Source organism: Ptychodera flava, chromosome 1, assembly GCF_041260155.1.
Source record: "Ptychodera flava strain L36383 chromosome 1, AS_Pfla_20210202, whole genome shotgun sequence".
NCBI lineage: Eukaryota > Metazoa > Hemichordata > Enteropneusta > Ptychoderidae > Ptychodera > Ptychodera flava.
In genome coordinates this window covers 19,044,826-19,063,613 of record NC_091928.1, presented here as the reverse complement: position 1 = coordinate 19,063,613, position 18,788 = coordinate 19,044,826, and the positions used below count along the sequence as shown (strand labels likewise).

The 18,788-nt window shown below is 39.5% G+C and overlaps 1 protein-coding gene across 1 annotated transcript in view; it reads right to left on the bottom strand.

The window, feature by feature from the left end:
* Window positions 1–260: 260 nt before the first annotated feature.
* LOC139132110 (VWFA and cache domain-containing protein 1-like) overlaps window positions 261–18,788 on the bottom strand; it is a 40,029-nt gene continuing 21,501 nt past the window's right edge. Inside the window, exons 14-25 of the mRNA XM_070698505.1 lie at window positions 18,090–18,171; window positions 17,639–17,725; window positions 14,556–14,692; window positions 13,800–13,972; window positions 12,765–12,872; window positions 12,272–12,400; window positions 5,255–5,456; window positions 4,567–4,716; window positions 4,123–4,220; window positions 3,710–3,832; window positions 3,311–3,402; window positions 261–2,517 (exon numbers count right to left, since the gene is read on the bottom strand). Coding sequence (XP_070554606.1) covers window positions 2,189–2,517; window positions 3,311–3,402; window positions 3,710–3,832; window positions 4,123–4,220; window positions 4,567–4,716; window positions 5,255–5,456; window positions 12,272–12,400; window positions 12,765–12,872; window positions 13,800–13,972; window positions 14,556–14,692; window positions 17,639–17,725; window positions 18,090–18,171 — 1,710 coding nt within the window. The 3' untranslated portion in view covers window positions 261–2,188. The remainder of the gene's footprint in view (window positions 2,518–3,310; window positions 3,403–3,709; window positions 3,833–4,122; window positions 4,221–4,566; window positions 4,717–5,254; window positions 5,457–12,271; window positions 12,401–12,764; window positions 12,873–13,799; window positions 13,973–14,555; window positions 14,693–17,638; window positions 17,726–18,089; window positions 18,172–18,788) is intronic.

The window sequence follows — 18,788 nt, the reverse complement described above, 5'->3', positions numbered from 1 at the left end:
TGTCATTTCCATTTTCGGCGCGCCCTTCGAGCGCAAGTTTAAGGGTATAATAAGCAATGTATTGATGATCCAAGCAGCCACACTGATTTAAGTTGTCATGATTTTACTTAATCCAATTCCTCTATTGTGCATATAAACTGTCCCCCAATAATGACGCTTTCAATAACAATTTGGGAGATCACTTATTTGATATTATTCTCCCATTGGGTATAGGTCGGTGTCAAATGTTCATGTCGCTGTATGTACTTTTTTATTTTTTTAGACATTGACAGAATACAAACTATTCAGAATAGTGCAAAATGTCATCAATAACAACTGAAGCTTCAGGTCGAACAGATTTTGAATAGCAATTTAGGATCAGATAACCTATGAGTTATTTGTAGTTCCCTCATAGCCTACAATGTATAGTGAATCGACATTTCAGTGAAGTTCCAAAAAATTTAAATCAAATTTCTTGCACAACCATAGACTTAAAACCACTCAAGTCTAATCATGAACATTAATACTAATAATTAGGTGCACAAAAATGCAAAGATTTACCTAGTTTTGTATTGGAAAAAAAATATTCATACTTTCATCATAGGCTGCCATGCATAGTTAATCGACATTTCAGTGAAATTCCAAAATCAAATTTCTTGCACAACCATTGACTTGAAACCACTCTAGTCTAATCATGAACATTAATACCAATAATCGAGTGTACATAAATGCACAGATTTCGTATTTTTGTATTTGATAAAAATTATTCATAGGGTTTCATCATAGACTGCCATGTATAATGAATCAACATTTCGGTGAAATTCCAAAATCAAATTTCTTGCACATACATGGACTTGTAACCACTTTAGTGTAATCAAGACCATAAATATCAATAATCAAGCATACATAAATACACAGATTTGCCAAGTTTTGTATTTTAAAAAAACTTATAATTTCGTCATAGACAACAATTTATAATGGCTCAACATTTTATGCGAAATACCAAAAACAAATTTCTTGTACACAGATGCGCACGTGTTGCCACCTCTTCAATCAAGTACAATTATGTCAATTATTCAGGGTCCATATATGCACAAATAGTGCATATTTTAGGCGTAAAAAACATTTTTTACAGTTTTGTTGTAGACTCCCATGTATAGTGGATCAACATTTGAGCGAAATTCCATCAAATATCTTGTTCACATGAGCACTTATAAACAACGCATGCTAATCAAGTATATTTATATCAGTTATTAAACATCTATAGATGAACAGATATTGCTAGTTTTATATTGGAAAATACACGTTCATAGTTTTTTTATAGTCGACTACCATGTATAGTGAATCAACATTATCGATGAAATCTAAAAGTTACATTTTTTGTTCACGCATGCACTTTTACCTGCCACTTCAAGCAAGTACATTTACATGAATTATCATACACATATGATTTGATATTTTTTAGACAAAGCATTTTATCTGCAACATTTTGCCTTCTTTTGGGAGGGGACTTCAAAAGTATAGCAAGTCAGAAGGAGGTCTTGAACTCATTGCGGGTTTGTTGGGGGGTATTGAGTAACAGGGGAGGGTCACTTTTTTCCATGCACGGATAAGGGGAGGGTCACTAATTTTGTGCATGAACTTTTCAAGGGTCACTATTTTTGATGCAGTGGTGTTTCGAAAAACACCGGCCCACCCCCCTGTCATTATGTCCCGTCCCTTAGCAAGAATACTCCACCTACAAATGCTATCGAGCAGTTCTATTTACATATTTCAAAGGAGAAAAGTCTTCGAAATCATAACTTTATTGATTACGTCACAATAATTGTGATTTAATGGTGAACAAATTCACTCGAGTCACCATTATAAGTGCTTGATATATTTTTGAGTGCAACTTTGCAATATGTTTTTGTCTGCCTGCCAATTCTCGCGCCAAATACTAAATGTCGTTGCTAAATTCGGCAAATGTATAAGTTGTGCCTCTTTCGCCTTTGTAGTCTTCACATTTTTATTTCCATCCTGAACACTATTTTCAAATATAAATATTTGGATCATGCAAACCGGGTATATTGGTTCATGTCAGTGTGATATCATGGTACTGCTACATCCATCATAACTAGTCGGATTGTCAGATTTGGTTGTCGTCGCCGGTAATCGGCGCTTCGTACCAGTGTCCACTCATGGCAGAATGCTGTGGGTGAATCAATCCCTAGGAAGTGTGTCTCCTGGGCCGGCTTGAAACGTTTCCTTGATATTCATCTGGGTTCTGGTACGTTGGCTCGGGTTGAATATAAAACGTGCTCCCGACAGGAGCAGTCGGTTTGAAGCTCGGCGCAGAGGGCGCTGACGGGGCTGATGGGACAGTACTTGTCCTGTAGGACACGGGTATGTGGTCGTCTCGAGGAACAGATTTGCTGGTATTTCTCCGCTTGATAAACAACGCGACGATGATGACTATCACTATGACAACAACAAGGGGTATAGCTATGATGATACCAGTGATGACATCTGGCGACGACGTTTCCGCGTCTTCAGCAGCTGAGGAAATAAAATTAATAAAACAGTGTGGGCTAACTTCATGTCAGCACCATGATGTGACCAAGTGATCGAAGTCGTGTCACATACTCAGATGCTGTTTGTTGAAAAGTTGGAAGTTATTAATTACAAAACACAGATTTGCCTCTATTTGAATCATGCTTAAAGATCCATTAACTGTAACTTTGGTCATTTTTAAATTTGTTTGTTCTGTGTATCATCTGCAGCTTCTGGTTCGAATCCCTGAACCATGGAGAAATTCCTAATATTTAGCTCATAAATATACCCTATATGAGTATAATCTGCATTGTTATTGTTTAAATTTTGCATTCAGGTCCGGACTAGAATACATTTATCAACAATAACAATGGTCATTTCTCATATACAGGCTGTGTTGGCAAGCAGGACACCGGGCATTGGTCATGATGATGGGATTATAGTAAAATTATGTAGTTGATACATTGAAACAGAGTAGTTAAACATTTGTCAAAAGTTACAGCTAATGTCCCTTTAACAGCCTGTTTTACTTCATACTTTAGAGATTGTTTATATTTAAATATTAATTTCGTCTCGTGTACGATGACGTCACGTTAACTTTGAAAATTTTAACTACTAAACATAAACAAAGATATTGCATTTTGTTTGTCTGTTTCTCAGACAGGCTCATGATATATACCAGTACTAATGATGAAAACATCAATTTCTATAATTTAGGTAAAACTGATTTTGTGGTTTGTAACTGATGTCGCTGGCGGAAGTACGACCGAGAAAGGAAGTCACGTGATACAATACTCACGCTTGCAGGAGTAGATGAGATCATAACAGAATGGATTATCCTCGTAGACGCCCTCATTACACCACTCACAACTAACTGCAGCTATACATTCCCTGGAAATAAAAAAAAATAAATTACTGATGTCTTGGGAGATGTATTTTATCCAAGAGTTTTCTTTAAAACAATCAGCTTCGCATGTTTTCAGAGTTGTAAATGTAAAATTGAATTGAGGAAAGTTGAAACATGTTTGTCATAATGTACACCGTAAACTTTAAATGTTGCATCTATGTTGAATTTATGCATCTATATAGCGCATGAAATACATTGTTTGTAAACAAGAAAGTCGCACAAGCGCAGTTCCGACGACCGCTTTCCTTTAACATTTATGTCCTTTAACGGTATATCTTCTTATCTTCTTACATGCTTGTCTTGAATTGAGAACAGTCCGTTGGATAGCATTTTGGGAGACTGCGCAGATCACGGTTTTCAGTCACCATGGGATCGAGGCTGGTACCAGGTGGCATACAAGATGGAGCATCATCGCTGCGGGAGGCAAAATCAACACTGTGTCAATAAGAATGCCAATTATGACATAAATACGGCTGTTGCATAAAAATATCCGTCCTCTTTTCTCTGCTGTAGCTAGTCCCAAGATTCTAAACAATAAATCTTTCAAACGTTGTTTCGGGGCAGCCAATCAGCTGATTTTGAGAAATTGTGAGTAAAGAATTTGTCGAGGAAATGTCCGAATAGACGTACCTTTAAGAAATTTAGAGTAGAGAGTAGAAACAAGAGCGGTCATCCGCTAACGCCCTCAACGAATGCATACATACCTGCTCAAGTCGAACATATCATTGCAGTAATCGTATTCTGCATCGGACAGACATGGACACTCACATGCTTTCTGTGCGTGAGCCTTTTGACATGAAGTCTGCAAAATTAAACAAATAATCCATTGGATCCAGACAAGACTGTTGTAATTTTAATATATGAAACAGGGAGGTCTTTTTGGTCAGGCGAGTCTCTTCAAATCAAACACGGAAAATCCGAAATTTACAACTTTTAAATCTGTATAAAAATTTGGGTCACGGCAGTAAGTCACCCGTTAGCAAATGTTTAAAATGTATTAAATTGGAGTCTTTGAGTGTTTAAGAGGTTATACTCACAAGAAAATACCGTAACATCATTCGACGGCATATCGAGCTGTAGGCTGAAATTAAACAATAGATCTTCAAAAGTAAATCAAGGAGCTATTTATATTATTCATTTTAGTTCACCTTTAGACATGGACAGACCTCCGGAATACATAGTAAGCTCTTTTCAATGATACCAAGGTACACGTTTGTTCCGGGAATGTGTTCTAGCTGATACTGCAAACATTCATTGCCCTCTTTCTTCGTGTCGATGTCACTCTTGGGTTGATTCACCTGGATTGTTTTGAAAGGGAAAATGAGGAAGTATTAGGACGAGACTAAAAATTCTGTTTATTCTGCCATTGTATAGGCTGCCTTTCAACGTCTGTACTTATGTATACTTTAATACATCCCTGCATAAAATGTACTTGTGCTTGCAAGTATGTTTTACAAGTATATATTTACATACGTACGTATGTATGTATGTATGTATGTATGTATGTATGTATGTATGTATGTATGTATGTATGTATGTATGTATGTATGTATGTATGTATGTATGTATGTATGTATGTATGTGTATGTATGTATGTATGTATGTATGTATGCAGGCAGGTAGGAAGGTAAGTAAGTAGGTATGTTGGAATACTCATAACAATAACGTGCTCTGTGTCAGATAAAAATCATTGTAGACAATTTGTATGCAAATTATCCATATTGCATGTATAAAAAATGAGAACGTTTTCTGGGTATCTCCTTAATACTACTAGATTGCATTGGAAAGACCGTCCAATGCACCAGGAAAATGATTGTCTTATTCCAAATTCCTTACCTGGTAGTAATTTTGAAGCTTTTTATTGTGAAAGTTTATACACTGTTTTTTAACCAAGGCATCTTTTCTGATCAGATCCGGTGCTATTGTCTTTTCAACTTCGGTGATGTGTGCATATTCAATACCATCTTGAACAGCGCCGCTTACGTCAAAGAACGTATCGTGTGTTATGAGATAGCCACTGTTGTCCATGACAAAGCAGCTATATGGAAGAGGATTGAGATAGACAGTTAGATAAATAAATAGATATCCAGACAAAATGACAAACAAGTGAACTTCTTACAAATGACGTTTCAACATTTGCTCTTTTGCATGAACAGAATTTGATATTTTAGCATGCATTCCGAAGGCAACGAAATTAAGCAAAGTGAGGGCGCACTAAGCACAAAGTAATATTCAAAGCCTAATCACTTCGCTCAATGATATTGCTTATTGTATGAAGGATTGGATAGGGTGCGAGCATCGTTGCTTCACACCAAACACAACGTATTTCCGTAATAAAACCCAGTCTAACATAAAATCTCAATCTTCCAATCCTTATTCTCCCAATCCTCACATCAATTAAAACAAAACACACTGAAAAATCATTTCACAAAAGCTTTCAAGAAATTGTATTATGCCCCAACTGATATTACCTCCGATATAAATCTGTCATAGATGCTATGAACTTGCCGAAGTATTTGCATGACAAATTCTTCTGACGTGTCACAGGAGGTGGGGATGGGTGGTCGCTATACTTCCCTCTAGACATGCCCTGCAAGGAGTTCTGTACTCCGATACTTTTACCCCTTTGGAGAGCAAAAGTTAAAATTGGATTTACATGGCAGATTTTCAATCATCAAATGGCAAGTTGTAAATGATTATGCACTTGTCCTGCAGTGAACTCATTTAGGTTTCTGAAAGTCAAGTCGTTAGGGGAGACTTGACTTCTTCCGTCCAAAACTGCTACTATGTACGGACAGGCGTGTCTGATCCATGCCTGGGGCGCCCTTTAGCTTAACTAGGTAAAAGTTGTCCGACGCTGAACACTGATCAACTGTATATTGCATCTTCCAGTTTCGAACACCAACTGGGAAAAGAGCCCTCGTATAACCAACAGAGGGCACCCCTAGACAGGATCCTGAAAATGGCAGGCAGCCATGAGGCAAGCAAATTCGCCCCCATGTCTAAGGGAACCACTAAGAAAAGGCAACCTATTTTGCATTTAATTTGCGTCCCACATAAGGACTACATCATTCCCTCGCAGGGAAGACAGGGTGGGCATCACATGCACCACCTTACTATACATTTTATCGCTCACAGGGTCTACAGCTTTCCTTCGCAGGGAAGACAGGGTAGGCATCGCACGCATCACCTTAATATACATTCCGTCCCTAACAGGGAATACATCATTTCCTCGCAGGGAAGACAGGGTAGGCATCGCATGCACCACCTTACAATACATTCCGTCCCTCACGGGGACTACATCATAATTCCCTCAAATCTGGGGTTTCACTAAGTTTTCAAGTAGGGGGCCAAAATGAAAAAGTAGGAGGCTTGCTGCTGCAAAGCAGCTGCCACGACTGCAAAGCGGTTGTCGGGGGGAGGTTGCGGGAGGGGGGGTGTTCCCCCTCCCGGCCAAAGGACGGAAGCCTAGCAAAATTAGCAAAAACACTCACTTTTTACTGCCTACATACAGTCATTTGAAATTCTAGTATTTGTAGTATAAATGCCATTTTCCTAATGTTTTAAGTCCATTCATGTGTCACAGAGAATAAGTCAAATGGGCTAATAATGTCACCGTATTCAGTGTCTGAGTCAGAGCCATAGTCATCAAACTCGCCCAAATCCAGAAGTTCCAATGCTGTTTGTACCTCGGCCTGGATTTCATCTAATGTGATGGTGATGGGAATTTGTTCAGTCTGGACTGAGGCGTCAGCCATTTCTGTGTGACGTTCAGTGTTAGCACTGGCTTCTGTGCTTGCAGAATTGGATGATGCATCTCCTGTTTTAGGTAGCTTCCTCCTCTTCTTCAAGGCTAACCACTGTCTGACAGCTTTATGTATCAGTGAATCGCAATCAGATGAGTGCAGCTCTGGTCCATTTAATGTTATGTGGAGAAGAGTATTCATGACATCATTCATCAGTTGGCTCCTCAGTCTGGTTTTCAATAGCCTCACTTTGCTGACTCCTTTTTTCAGGCCAAGCATTTGACACTGGTATGGACAGCAGTATTTGTGCAATTTGCACAAGCTCTGGGTAAACAAAGCCAAAGCTAGATTTCATCCTGACTACACGAGATGGACACCATTCTGTCGGGGTTGTATGTGGAAGCACAGCAGGGACATCCTTTTTCCAGGACAAGATGTCATATTTCATCTTTCCCCATTCTGCTATAAGCTTATCACACATTGTGGCACCTTCACTTAGAATTACATGGGTTGCTAATACACAGATAGCTGTTTCTCCATAAGTTTTAAATTCTGGACTATCTTGTGTCGGCATGGCAGTGGGATCAAAAATTGAGAATGCACTCAAAATTGGAGCTGATTGGCCTAATCGATTATCAATGTTCTCTTTTAGGGAAGTGATATATTTTGTCATAAGACTCTTCAACTGGGATTCATCATAGTCTGTACAATTCAAATCTAGGCTACTCAATCGCCCACCATCACCGAGACCAATCTTAAGTTGCTCAATGGGTGAACCATTATCCAGGATATCCGACAATATGTCTTTTGTGTACTTGATTAAAGGCTCTAGAAGTGCATGCTTGATGGTATCCTGCTGGAATGCCTTGCTCAATTGAGCAAGAACAGGCAGAACGTCTCTCAATATGTAAATTGCTCCAATGAATTTAACAGTGCGCATCTTCTTAAACAGCCCAAATGAAACAGCGTCACTTTGTAGTTCCTCAAGAGCCCGCAGTACAGGAAGTATCTCATCATATATTGAGTTGACAGCTGACTCAAAGGACAGCCAGCGGGTTTTGCATTCTTTCTTTAGTTTCTTTGCAACGGTTTTCCTTGACGTCTGGCTAGTCAGCTTTATTTTTTTCATTTCAGTTTGAGTTTTCAGATAAACAGCCTTCTTCTTTGGAGAGTACTCAAACAGCTTCCACAGCTGGGTTACCATGGTTTCTACATTGTTTATGTAGTTGAGACTTGCATTGGTATCTGTACAGGCCAAAGCTAATCTGTGACAGATGCAGTGCACAGAAAAAAATGTTGCATTAACTCTCTTTAATCTGGCTGCTAGTCCATTATTTTTGGCAACCATCACACTGGCACCATCAGAGACAAAGCCTTTCATATCCTGTAATGAAAGCTTGAGTTCTGCAAGTGTCTTACACAGTACATCGAACAGAGTTTGTGAATCAGCTGAATCTGAATCTTCCAAAAGTTTTTCCATGAACAGGAAACCTGTTTGAACCCTGCCAGTATCATGGTTGAAGAACTGTATGAAGCCAACCATCTGTTTGAGTACAGCTATGTCAGTCATATCATCAACTAACAAACTGTAACATCCAGCTTTATTGACAATCTCCACCATTGACTGCGTTTTTGAAATGATGCTGGTGCTCTGCGTTGAAAATATTTCAATTCAGCAACTCCGAGTTTTTCAACAAGACTGAGAAGGGACTGTGTTTTACTGTTTGCAATAGCTTCTTTGGCGAGCCAATAAACTGCATAGAATGTTTTCAACAATACTTCATCATGCACCTTTTCTGTGGTGTCTAATTCACTTTGGAAACATGACATCCTGTTCATGAGTTCATTAGTCACTGCATTTCTGTGCTTCAAGGAATCAGTATGATTTTGAAAAGAGCTTTGCTTGAATCTCACTGATAGTCTCTTGGAGAACACCTCAGATTTATTTTTGGGACTGCACCACTGTGTTTTCTGCATATTAAGCAGAACACTCCCTGATTTTTTAATGTATACACTCCACCAAAACCCAGTTTTACAGCAGTAGCTACTGGACTTTGAGAGCAGCCATTCATGTTTGAATCGATCTCTCTTTGTAGCAAGTCTCTCTCTTTCTAATGGACTAAGAGATGTACAGCCATTGTCCCGGCATTTATAATAATGGTGGATCAATTTGTTGTCAATATCAGAGAACAGGTCCTTTATCAGTTGTGAGGTTGCTCTTGCTGATTCAGGGACTGAAAATTGGTTAGAATTTTGCTGATCACACGAATTTCCTAACTCAGTTATTGGGTCGGATAGAGTGTTTTTTTGTAACATCACAATTTAAATTCTCTGTCCTTGCAGAGGGTTGATCTACTCTTTTACCTTGATCTGGTTCCTGTGCTGGGACATCATTTTAATTATCAATCTATATGGACAGTGCCTTCAATAGATCAGAACCTCTATCTTACATAGTACACATTACAGACAGAGCTCAGTTAAAAACTGATAAAGTCATTGAAGTATTCTTTGTTGTAACACTTGTCTGCATATCGGGTAGGCATCGAGACTGTATCCGAAAAGGCAACAACATTGACCTGGGGGGAGAGAGAGAGAGAGAGAGAGAGAGAGAGAGAGAGAGAGAGAGAGAGAGAGAGAGAGAGAGAGAGAGAGAGAGAGAGAGAGAGAGAGAGATTGATTGATTTTAATTATTCATGTTAATGCGAAGAAATTTTTACAAATATTCACACTGTCAAATTATTTTTCACGACATAATGCCAGCCTGATAAAGCAATGGGGAAAAACAGATTGTGCTTTCAAATTGGTATGTGTGAACTTATGTCTAACATTTAATTTGGGAAGCAAAATAATTTTGGATTTACAATGGGAAGCAATAGCAACAACACTGGACTTAAAAAAAAGGTAAAGGAAACGGCAGCTAGAAATACAGTGAGTTTGCTAGTAGCCACCGGCAGTTAGAACAACAGTGAGTTTTCTAGTAGCCACAGTATTGTATATTATTTGGATGCATTGTTAATTTACACACAATAAAGCAATACACCAACAAACAGTCTAGTCTAGTGTTACACCAGCCCACGCCATGCACCATAAAAATCAGTCCACTTACCAAAATTTTCTCAAACGTGTACACCACGATTGATCTAAAATCGAAAAATCCCTGAATATTAAAAAAATAATGACTGAGTGACGTGACTTTTGTATGTTTGATATATGTAGTGTTGTGGTTTGAAGTGGCGCCCTGGAGCGTCGTATGGTGAAAATTATAGCACAAGAGCAACACTGCCAATTTCACAATCATTAACTTTCAAATCTCATTGACGATCTAATTGCAATCTTTGATAATGGCCAAGGCAATTTGTACGAATTATTTATCACTTTTTAAAATACGCGATGGTCCAGTAGTGTACTATGGCCATGCACATCACTTCATCAATCTGTCTTGCTTGACCATGGGTAGGACTAGCTGTCGATGCGTACACATTGACGCCTACGGTATTGCAACACACATGGGCTTACTGAAATTCGAACTGTAATAAATCTGAAAGTTTTTTCCGTGACAAAGATATCAGGCCGTTGCTTTCGAAAACTGTTTAAATCTGTTACCTTTCTCTTGTTCTTTAGTTTGCTTTATAAAGCCAAGATGGTACAGGGAAGCTTGAGCTTGCGACCACCGTTTTCTTTGTGTATCGGCCATTTTGGATTGAGTTTACAGTGGCGGGCAGGAGTAATACGTATGTTTTCATTGGCGGATAGAAAGGTCACCACAAAGAAGCAAGCAATAGCAGCAGCCAATAGAATCGTTCGTTGTAATTCCGCTTTTTATTCAAGCAATACTCGCTGGACATGCTACTACAAGGCCATCGTGGTTGATCGTCTACTAAACTTTGTTTCACATATCACGCAAAATGATTCGATTATACAGCGTGTGATACTTTTCTGAGCCTTTTCAGAAGGTAAAAAATATTTTAATGATGAAAAAGTACAACTTTTTCGAAAAAGTACCCGGCGAAATCTTGAGAGTAGCCGGTCAATTTTGCCAGCTTCCGGCTCTTAATGAAACCCCTGGTGAGTCACAGGGAAGACAGGGTGGACATTGCATGCACCACCTTAATATACATTCCATCCCTCACAGGACTACATCATTCCCTCACAGGGAAGACAGGGTCTTGCACAACCTTACAATACATTTCGTCCCTCACGGGCACTACATCATTCTCTCACAGGGAACACAGGGTGGGCATCGCATGCACCACCTTAATATACATTCAGTCCCTCACGGGGACTACATCATTCTCTCGCTGGAAAGACAGGGTGGGCAACGCATGCATAACCTTAATATACATTTCATCCCTCACAGGGAAAAAATTCGTCTCACGTGGACAGTGTAAAAAACTGTAAGACAAGCATTTATTAACTCGTAATCAAAATATATTCGCTGCATTTTCAATTCTCGTGCGGGAAAAAAATTGGGACAACTGTACCCTTCATGGGCTAAACTTGTAAAAGTATAGCTTGCTGTACGACTGAAATAAGTAGCCCTGTGCCACACAAATAATAATAATGAAGAGCTATGTTAAGGTCTCTGTAATGTCTGACATAAAATCCATCCACAATACGCAACTCAGTCTGAATATACACATGCCTGAATGCTTTCTTTGCCCGAGGGTTGGACATCCCCACTAATGTTGGTTGACACCATACTGGCAAAAGCACATAGCACCTTAGAGGGAGCTGAATGCCCGGCAACACTGTTCTGACAGGTTAATGCATGTGCAGCCAAAAATGTAGCGACTGCTGGAGCTGGTTTTGGAGTCTGGATCATCTCTCCATGCACTGAAATGCCTGGGTAGTTGCTGAGGTTGCACTGCTGGTATGAACGGTGAAAGCTGAAACCATCCTAAGCTCATTGTCGTCGGCGCAATGGCTGTGTGAGGAATGACCTTTTGTTCCCTGGGGACTACTTTATACTTTGTTGTATTCATGAATATTTATGAGTTCACACCTGCTGGAATATTTTCGCTATGTGCTTAGGCTTTGAATATTGCGCTTAGAACAACCCTAGGAAGCACTTTCTGAGATTGCAAAAAATCTTGCCCTGCTGGCTCACCTGTATCTGTTCTCATTGCATTTCGGGTACATCTGCCTTAAGAAAAGTGAGAAGTAGGGTAGCGATAAATCCTTTCCCATAACTGCGATTACCTCGTCCGAAGTTCTTGATGGTCCCCTAGTAGATGATCTGAAATGAGAAAAAAAGTTAACCTTGGTGTAATCTATACACCATTTTTATCAGGCCTGACATCTGTGCAGGCATAGTGGTCGATAGCCTATAGCTACCCCTCCCTTATTGCCGTCTATTACTTAGTTGGTTATTAAAAAGGTGTTTGTTCACCCCGACAATTCTTTGGCAGGCGTTAGTAAATGTCAGCGATAGCTATTAGGGAGATTAGCGTAGGCAATTAAGAGATATAGACTTTTCCTTTGGAATGCTTTGCAGAGGTAGGAATAGCGATGGCTTGTATTAAAGCAATGTTTGTAAGATTGTTGCTTCTTGGAAACTGTGATGGTAGACACAGAAAACATTCCTTCTATTGTCCACTCACCTTTCAACAATGGTATGAGCCAAGGTAATGACGTAACCACTTCCAGTGGCAGCTTCATAGGGAGTCGATAGAGTAACATTTCCTTTATTATTCTTTGCTCTCTCGTACCTACGTGTTGCATAAAAACAAGTCTAAATTGCCACACGCCCCTTCTCTCCTCTCTACATATATATCATAAGCGCTGTGTGCGCTGTTAGCAAGCACGTTTTACATGTAATGCTCTATTAATATTCTGCCTACAGTTTGATGTGGATAGATACGTAGCGGAAGGCCCCGTTGACACTTGTTAAAGGGGGCTATCGGCCGTGCACCTAATAATACCCGACTGTCACTTTTAACGCAACGGATTGCTTGTCCCATCCCTATATATAATTATGTCAATACAGCTTGAAAGTGTGTAATATCCAATGTTGCTGTTGCCATTGAAATTTTAGTTAGACTTTATTTGTAAACAATATATTGCATACTAAAGATGACTACTACCAATATATATACCCATATATCTATGATTTCAAAAAAAATATTATCATGAAAAAAGTGAGGTGCAACACCACATTTTTGAAGAGGAGAAACAAATAGATTGAATCCCATCCGAGCAATTATTTACAGAGCTCTGACAGTACTATAGTACGAGTTCAGGTCCTTTCCTCTTTTATTTGTACACGAGGTACACAACATTTGCAACCCTAACGCGAAAACAAAGAAACAAACAAACTAGCTAACCAATGAAATGGATAACCTGTTTCCAACAGGATGTCCATTTCTAATGTTGTAATACTGAAAAAAATTCAGTTATAAAGATTGTAAACATGTGTTATTTAGGTGCCTCAGAGTTTGTTCAGTGATAAAAATGACATAGGCCAAAGTTATGCAAACTATTGTTTTTGGAAGTTTGCAAAGGCAACATTCCCGGACAGTTCGAATTTTGCACAGCTACGTCAACGCTATAAAGTATAGACATTATGAAAGTACATATTGTAAAGAGTCAAACTTTGGAACAAACATGAGCTGTATTTGAGAAATAGATAAAAGTACCAAGGTCTGACGGTGTGGTCGTAACTTTCGTTGAGTCTCACGCCGGGATATTCTCTGAAGACGCCGTTCTCGGTTCCTATATAGACAAAAGCGGTGTGTTCCTCTACTTCCACTGTGGATGACCATATCTCGTCAGCTTTAGCGGTGGCTACCACCATGTCACGAACGCCAGCCTGCATCAAAAACGTGGTAGTGAATGATCAGCCAAGATGCGCATAAAATGAACACACATTGGGTAAAGGAAGTGCCTGTTTGCTATTCTTGCAAAACGCAGGGTACAGAAGTTCAAGTTTTGTGTATTATGTTACACGCATTGTTATACGCTCTTATTGCTGTCTCTGTCCATTTATGTACCAAATTTACTCGCCAATTTTTATGGAGCTTATAAATATGCTGCCCATATACATACATACATACATACATACATACATACATACATACATACATATATATGTTTGGTAGGAGGCCCTTCCATAGCTTTGTTGAGTAACCATACCCCTTTGATTATATAGATTTGTGGAAGTCTTCAGTGGCAGCGCAGTATTGTACAGTTTTATCAAACTGCACATATTTTCTACTGAGGTTACTATGTCAGGCCCATTGCACTGTTCAGCTGACATCCTTTCTAAAATTCTCATTTCATGTCACAGTTCTGTTTTTCAACCTGTCCACCCCAATTCCCTCTAGCCTCATAGCCATTGTAATTATCTTAACATTCGGTCAAACCACATTTGGGAAATAGTTGAATCTACCAACCTTGAAATATTTATTCTGTTCACTTTCACCGTTCATATACTGCGTGTAAGCGTTGACTCGGCTCTCGGTCTCCTCGCTAATTAAATATTCATTGGGATCCAGGAAAGCTTCCTTGCTGAACGTAACAGCAGATGCCTCTGAATAACGACAAAAGGTCAGTGTGAGGTGGAGCGATCAGGTCTTTATGTAAGGATAACAGGTAAAACATTACATGATAAGGTAGTCAAGGACAAAAGTCACTTCTGGAAGTCACTAAGAAGGGAAATTTTCTGCACGCCTAAGACCGGCACAGCTGAGTAGTATAAAACTCGGAGTTCTAGAACACTATAACTAATGTAGGAATTATTTTTAAATAATAAACCATACCACTCAACACCTTTTTGGTGTGAGGGGCAAGGGCCTGTGGAATGGAGGGATTCTCTATTCCATGATGAGGCTCTTAAGAATGTAAGTTGGGCAGACGAGACATATGTAGTGAGTATGACAGAAAATCATACAGTAAGTCAGGCAATAATTTGTGAAATGGCAGAATTCCTCCATGAAATTGTTGCCAAAACATCATAATGCATTGGTAACATATAAGGAAATGGAATCTGCAACTCTTAAATCATTATTTAGCCGTGCAACAAGGAGTTGGCGAGATTTTCAACATGGTATGGAAGACAGGTTTGACTCTTTGGCACCTACTCGACGTATGTGTTGTGAAAAGCTGACACGCTATTATGAAACAAAATGGGGCATTTGGCCTCTGCAGTGCATCATCACACGTTTTTCATGTCTTTGGCCCTCTTAGTGACTGCTCCCCAAGCCTCTAGGATTGAGTACATCTTGGGACACAGGCCCATGTACTGGGCGATAGGGCGCCCGACACACTCATCCTTCATCTTGCCCATCACTTTCTAGTTCTCTTGGCTGTAGAAGGAGTGATCATGTGTGTAGTTGGATGTGTTGAAGAGGGCCCGGCGTCTGGCAATGTCCAGTAAATGTTCTCTGTCTTGACCCCGAGGATGAGTGAGTCGTAGTTCGTGTAGAGCAGCTGGCAGCACTCACTGCACTGAGCTTTCATCTCCTTGTAGAAGAAGTCGTACATGCATAATCTCGAGATGTCAAGGATTGCAAGTGCTAAGTCGTCCTCAACTGCCCCATGTACTTGGGCATGAGCATTCATCGACTTCATCCAGGCCATCTTCGGTGGGGTACATCGAGGGCCTGAGGAATCTTGTTTCTGGTAGTTCGATTAAAGAGCCACCTCTCAGGGGCTGGTAATTAGTGATGTGGTAACCCTATCAACCTACCGGTCTGTACATCCTATGTCCACTTTTCCATCTTCTCCAAGATAGTGGGTAAGCCCCCGTGCAGTGCCTTATCAATCTCACTGGCCTGTGGGAGAGCATCTTGCCTGTTGCGGAACAAAAGAAGGTGAATGATCTGGGGCACCACCTGTTTTGTCTAGCCTAAGTTGGACTCTCAGCACAAACTTGAACTTCACATCCCTAGGTCCTGAACCTCTTTGGTGAGCCTGTGGCTGGTGGTCCGGGGCTCGTAATCCATTCAAGAAAGCTCGGGTATGAGCTCTGAGATGATACCTTTTGGCAACATTCATCTGCCAGCTCCGCAGGTAATTCTTAACTGCATGACGTGTGTGGTGGAAGGCACAACCATACCCCAGACCAGGTCCTAAGTTTTCAATGATAGTTAACGTTTATATTTATAGGTAATATAACTTATAGCAATGGTTTTTCTAATATCAAATTTAAATGTAGTCAGAGGTTAGGAATTGCCATAACCAAGCCAAAACAGCAACCCTTCCTTTCCAAACATCATATCCCTTTTTCTCTGCCTTCTCATCTCGATTCGTTTCCTCTTCCAAGCTTTCACTTTTCTATTGTCATACCCACAAAACTACAGAGAGAAAGCTGGTTCTTAACGCCAATCCTGCATTTGGGCGGCCCTTTGTGTCATCTCCCTTCTTGGGTCCAGTATGGCGGATCTTGCATAAATCGTTCATCCAGCTTGAGCCATACAGCTGCTAAGAACCCATCAGCAGCCACTTGTACACATCTTCAAACTTCATCACATAATGTATACCCTTCATCGTGCATATATGCTATCAACATTGACATAAAAAATTCAATCAAGTGGTGATGTATGGTGTGACCATAATATTCCACTTCAGTCAGTATGTTAACGACCTGACAAGCTCATAAAGAGACTAACAAAGTCGTAAACATAATGACAGGTTTTCTGAGTACTACCAAACTGGTGCTTAGCAAGCCATTTGGCAGACTTATGTAGGATATGACCTTGTGACATGTCTCTCAAGAAGGAAAAAGGTATTCCATGGTGCATTCACTCACCCTGACTTACTGTCCGACTTACTGTCTGCTCAGTTTGAACCAAAGCTGTGTTCTTTCCACCCTTTTATACGGTTCTGAATGTTGGAGAATGACCAAGGGAGATGTCAGTAAACTGTCAACACTCCGTACCAAGAGCATCTTCTGACCAAATACCCTTTCAAATGTGGAACTCTTTGATAAATACCAGCCAGTATGCATGGAAACCATCCTCATGAGAAGGAGATGGACAAGAATAGGATATCTGCTCAGAAAAGACAATACTGATATTACAATAGTAGCTCTTCATTAGATCCCTGAGGGTAAACGAAAACGAGAAAGGACCAATAATACATGGAAGAGAACTGTCGAGAAAGAATTGAAAATGCTAGGCCACACTTGGGGGACAGTCCAACACCTTGCCCGAAACCGAAGGGACTGGAGAGCTTTTGTTGCCGGCCTCCATGCTGATGGGCGATAACTAACTAAACTTACTGTTTGCCTTACTATATACGTTTCGTCTGCCAAACTTACTGTCTGAATAGCCGCGTCGTACGATGGAGAACCCCTCAGTTCCATGGCACCCACCCTGCGCCCTCCTACCAGACAGGTGTTTGGGTGGTTTATTAGCTAAAATGAAGGCCTAAAATAGGGATTTTGTTCCAGAACCCCCAGTTTTATATAGTTATAATTTTACATTGCGGTTTGCCGAGAGAAAACCCATGATCTAATAAATTACAGAGGAAATACCTCTTGTTGCAGTCCTATTAAAATGTCTGCAAAGACCAGGCGGAGATATTAAGTCCAAGCGATGATAGATGAATGTGAAGTCGTCTCCTGAAGTTGAAAGATTTTAATGTTAACTTCGTTATCTACGATCAAAACAAAAGCTTCCGTTTTTGCAATATCTGAATTTTGTCATTTTTAATTTCTAAATGACCAATTTCCTTTTTTACAAAGATTACGTGTTCATCACGGTCACTCTATCGAATGACCATACCATTATGTACTGCTTCAACCCTCGAACAAATTCCTTCCCTATCGCTTCTTTTCAAACCATAAATTTTATGGATAACCTTCAAAACAAGCAAGAGTGAAGGACATTCAATGTAACATTACTGAAATCCAGTGCAGTCATCATCTTAAATACGATTTCCAGGGATACAGATATTCATAAGATAATTTTATGCATGCATTTTACCTGTTGGATCCTGCTCAGACAGAATGGTCTCCTTGTCATTTTCTCCCAAAACCAGACACACTACGTATGGTGTTCCAGATACCTAGAATAATGAAGAAGACGACTTTTACAATAAAACGCTTTACTGACTCATTAGTCCAGTCATTTTAGGCCAAAAAAGGGGCTAACCCACCACAAATTGCAACAGAATTTATTTTTTCACCATTCATCTCAGAAAAACCCATATAAAAACATATCAAAAGTCTTCCAAAATCCGAGGAGTGGAAAACCGCCTAATTTGCGTAAATCCAAAATGGCCGCCCGGTATTATAGTTTCAACGCTTTTGGCCACTTACTGCCCAATATTGGTCCGATTTTAATAATTTTTTTTTATTTCCATATACCTTGTACATTCCCTTCATATTTTAGACATTTTTACAATAATTCCATCGTTATTATTTACAAAACAGGAACATGAGTCCGAATTTTACTGTAAAACAATAGTATTCTCACACACAATGTTTTGTAATCAATACTTGTTTTATTTTATATGATACAAATGTCTGTAATGTGAAATAATAAATAAATAAATAAATAGATAAATAGATAGATAAATAGATAGATAAATAGATACATAAATAAATAAATAAATAAATAAATAAATAAATAAATAAATAAATAAATAAATAAATAAATAAATAAGAAAGAAAGACAAGGAAG